Below are 3,303 nucleotides of genomic sequence, written 5' to 3' on the forward strand. Positions count from 1 at the left end.
ACACACACACACACACGCAACTGCATGCCTGGCTTGATGACACACATCTATGCCTTTCATTCATATATAGGAGTAAAGCCGTTTGATTGGACAGGACAAAGGATATAAAGGATACTGGCAAAGCCACTCAGATGACATGTAGCATGAGATGAGTAAATATAGGATATATAGTATATATATATAGTAGCATATATATGATATATAGTAGCATATATAGTATTGGAATGGATTGGATTGGATTCCAAAGCCAAAGACTGGGTGATCTAAGCCCAGCCAGTGGGGGAAGAAGGTAAGCCAGTACAGTATAGTACAGTATATAGTATAGATATATAGGAGTAAATATAGGATATATAGTATACAAATATAGTATACATATATAGGAGTAAAGCCGTTTATTTGGACAAGATGAAGGTTATAAAGGATAGTGAATAAAGCCTGTATTACATTGAGGTGCATTATAACACGTGTGTGCATTGTTGGATCAACCTCAACACAAATGACCGCCACTGAACACACAGAAGTGTTACATATGCAAAGGAAGGGAGCGTTACCATTACAGGGATCACACACACACACACACACACACACACACTGAACATACAGAAGTGTTACGTATGCAAAGGAAGGGAGCGTTAGCATAACAGGGATCACAGCTGGAACTGAGGTACCTATACACATTCTGTAACTTTAAACAAACACAACAAACAATAAACACTTTATGAAGTAATTCAGTCAACATGCAATCTGTGCTATTTATTGTATATGTGCGCGCTTAAGAGACATAGGGTCAAATGAAGGCAAAGGGAAAATGACAGAGCAACATCTGGCAACATCATGAAGTCACTGGTAATGAAAATAAATAAAAGGAATGACAGCTGGCAAGCAATAAATGGTTTTAAAAAAATGAGATGTACATTTATAAATAATAGCTTTTTGACCCATGAAAACTGAGTAGTATGTTTATTTAATCTCTTCTGTTTATTGTGCTAAAGTATTATGAAATTCCTAAAATGGGTGGTGATTTAAATAAAGTCTATCATCCTCATATAGTTAAATTGATGATTACTGTTTGGACTAAATGTTTACCTGGACTTCTGCCACATGAGTGTCACACCTAAAAGTCTTAAAGGAGAAGAGGTTATTTCCCCTCACACCTAAAAGTCTTAAAGGAGAAGAGGTTATTTCCCCTCACACCTGAAAGTCTTAAAGGAGAAGAGGTTATTTCCCCTCACACCTAAAAGTCTTAAAGGAGAAGAGGTTATTTCCCCTCACACCTAAAAGTCTTAAAGGAGAAGAGGTTATTTCCCATCCCGTACACGTATGGGCTGATGGTGGTGTAGGACGTGGTGATGAAGAACTCCACCTCAGACCAGGCGCTGAAGGTGTACGGGCTGGAAGCCAGCTGGAGCACCAGATACAACGTCCAGTCCACCTGGAAAACCAACATGGCCGTCAGGATGGCGACGGTGCTCTGCCGGAAGCGGAGACGCTTGGGTTGCTGCTGCTGCTGCGACCGCGACTGCGTCTGCCCGGCGGCGTGGCGAGCCCTCACGGCCCGGTGCTGTCTCACCAGGACCCTGACGACGAGACAGCTGGTCCACGTGACCACGAGCAGGGGCAGGAGGTTGCACAGCAGGATGAACAGGTACTTGTACAGGCGGTTGAGCCGGGGGCAGTTATCCTCGGGGCACTGGAAGAAGTCAGGCGGGCAGCTGGCATTGTAGGTCAGGTTGTTCATGTGCCCGTCCAGGTTGGTGCCGTAGGTGGGCGCGGCGAGGAGGAGGGCGAGCAGCAGGCTCCCGCCGCAGAAGGCGTACGCCGAGCGCGTGCTGTCCATGAGGATCGGCTTGTTCGCGCGCCGCTCGGCGTCTCGGAGCTTCTGGTAGCGGTAGACGCTGATGAGCACGGTGAACGCGATGCTGCCCACCTCCCCGAGGATGGTGAGGAACTTCAGCGTGCGGCACGACCAGACGTTGATCTGCGACCGGGACAGCAGAAGTATGGTGATGTCGTAGATGTCCACGATCAAGATCTCCTCCACGTTGGAGAACGCGAGCCCCAACAGGAAGATCTCGAACGTCTTAAGCCGAGGCAGCTTCAGGAGCGCTTGGATTAACACTACGTTGCCCACGACTCCAACAGCAGAAATAACCCCTCTCAGTATCAGAAGTGCTACCTGAAAGCCCATCTCTCTAACACCTGTGCAAAGACTGCAAACTAGTCACTACTGATATGGCAGTGCGCACACAGCCAGACAGAGCAGGAGAGTCAGAGTGCTGTAGTTGATCCCAAACAGAGCAGGAGAATCAGAGTGCTTTAGTTTATCCCAGATTCCCTCTGCTCTTCTGCCTGACTGGCTTGATGTCTTTGATGTCATAGTGTACCTGTAGAGACCTGAGTACACCTGTGTGGTGATCACTGGTTCGTTACAGGGATGTGTGGTGGGAGCTTTTTAATTGATGCCTGTGAGCTTTCTCCTCCCCTTAAGTTAGATGTAGTATGATGTGAGTGCAGCCTACCACCATTATTTCTGTACATAACATCTGGTGGTTGTATGACTTTTTAGCATGGTTATCGACCGTACATAACTTGATCAAATGTTTTCAATTATTACTGACAGGTGTTATTACTGACAGGTGTTTCTAAGTCATTTTATTTGTTGGATAACAACCCCTCTGTGTTTAACTTTGTGTAAATTATTTGTTTTAGCAAATTAAGAAAGAAGAGGAATGATGTCACTGTCATTGTATAGCTTTAAGAAAGAAGAGGAATGATTATAGCTTTGCATACAACGAGATTTGGAGCGCTGCTGCCATGAGGGACACACACACACACACACACACACACACACACACCCACACACACTCACACACACACACACACACACACACACACACAGCACACACACACACACACACACACACACACACACACATACACACACACACAGCACATAAACAACAACATATCAACAACACAAAAATACAATAAACTAAAAAAGATAAAGAGTAGAACAAAGTGCAGTGGTAGTACTTCAACTGAGGTAGGTTGCATATAAATAGAGTAACATTTCTGTCTTATACACCACATAAATAAGGTGACTGAGATGACATAAGGGACTTGTCTTATACACCACATGAATAAGGTGACTGAGATGACATAAGGGACTTGTCTTATACACCACATGAATAAGGTGACTGATGACATAAGGGACTTGTCTTATACACCACATGAATAAGGTGACTGAGATGACATAAGGGACTTGTCTTATACACCACATGAATAAGGTGACTGAGATGACAT

The 3,303-nt window shown here is 44.6% G+C and overlaps 1 protein-coding gene across 1 annotated transcript; it reads right to left on the reverse strand.

The window, feature by feature from the left end:
• Positions 1-1,258: 1,258 nt before the first annotated feature.
• Positions 1,259-2,188, reverse strand: LOC116223705 (neuropeptides B/W receptor type 2). Its single transcript, XM_031581263.1, has one exon. The coding sequence runs from the start codon at positions 2,186-2,188 to the stop codon at positions 1,259-1,261; it is 930 nt and encodes a 309-aa protein (XP_031437123.1).
• Between the last annotated feature and the right edge of the window lie 1,115 nt (positions 2,189-3,303).

The sequence above is a fragment of the Clupea harengus genome, chromosome 15 (assembly GCF_900700415.2).
Source record: "Clupea harengus chromosome 15, Ch_v2.0.2, whole genome shotgun sequence".
Lineage (NCBI taxonomy): Eukaryota > Metazoa > Chordata > Actinopteri > Clupeiformes > Clupeidae > Clupea > Clupea harengus.

Bases quoted from the DNA above. Each gene is read 5' to 3' on its own strand.
- LOC116223705 (XM_031581263.1), bottom strand. From the start codon at position 2,188: ATGGGCTTTCAGGTAGCACTTCTGATACTGAGAGGGGTTATTTCTGCT.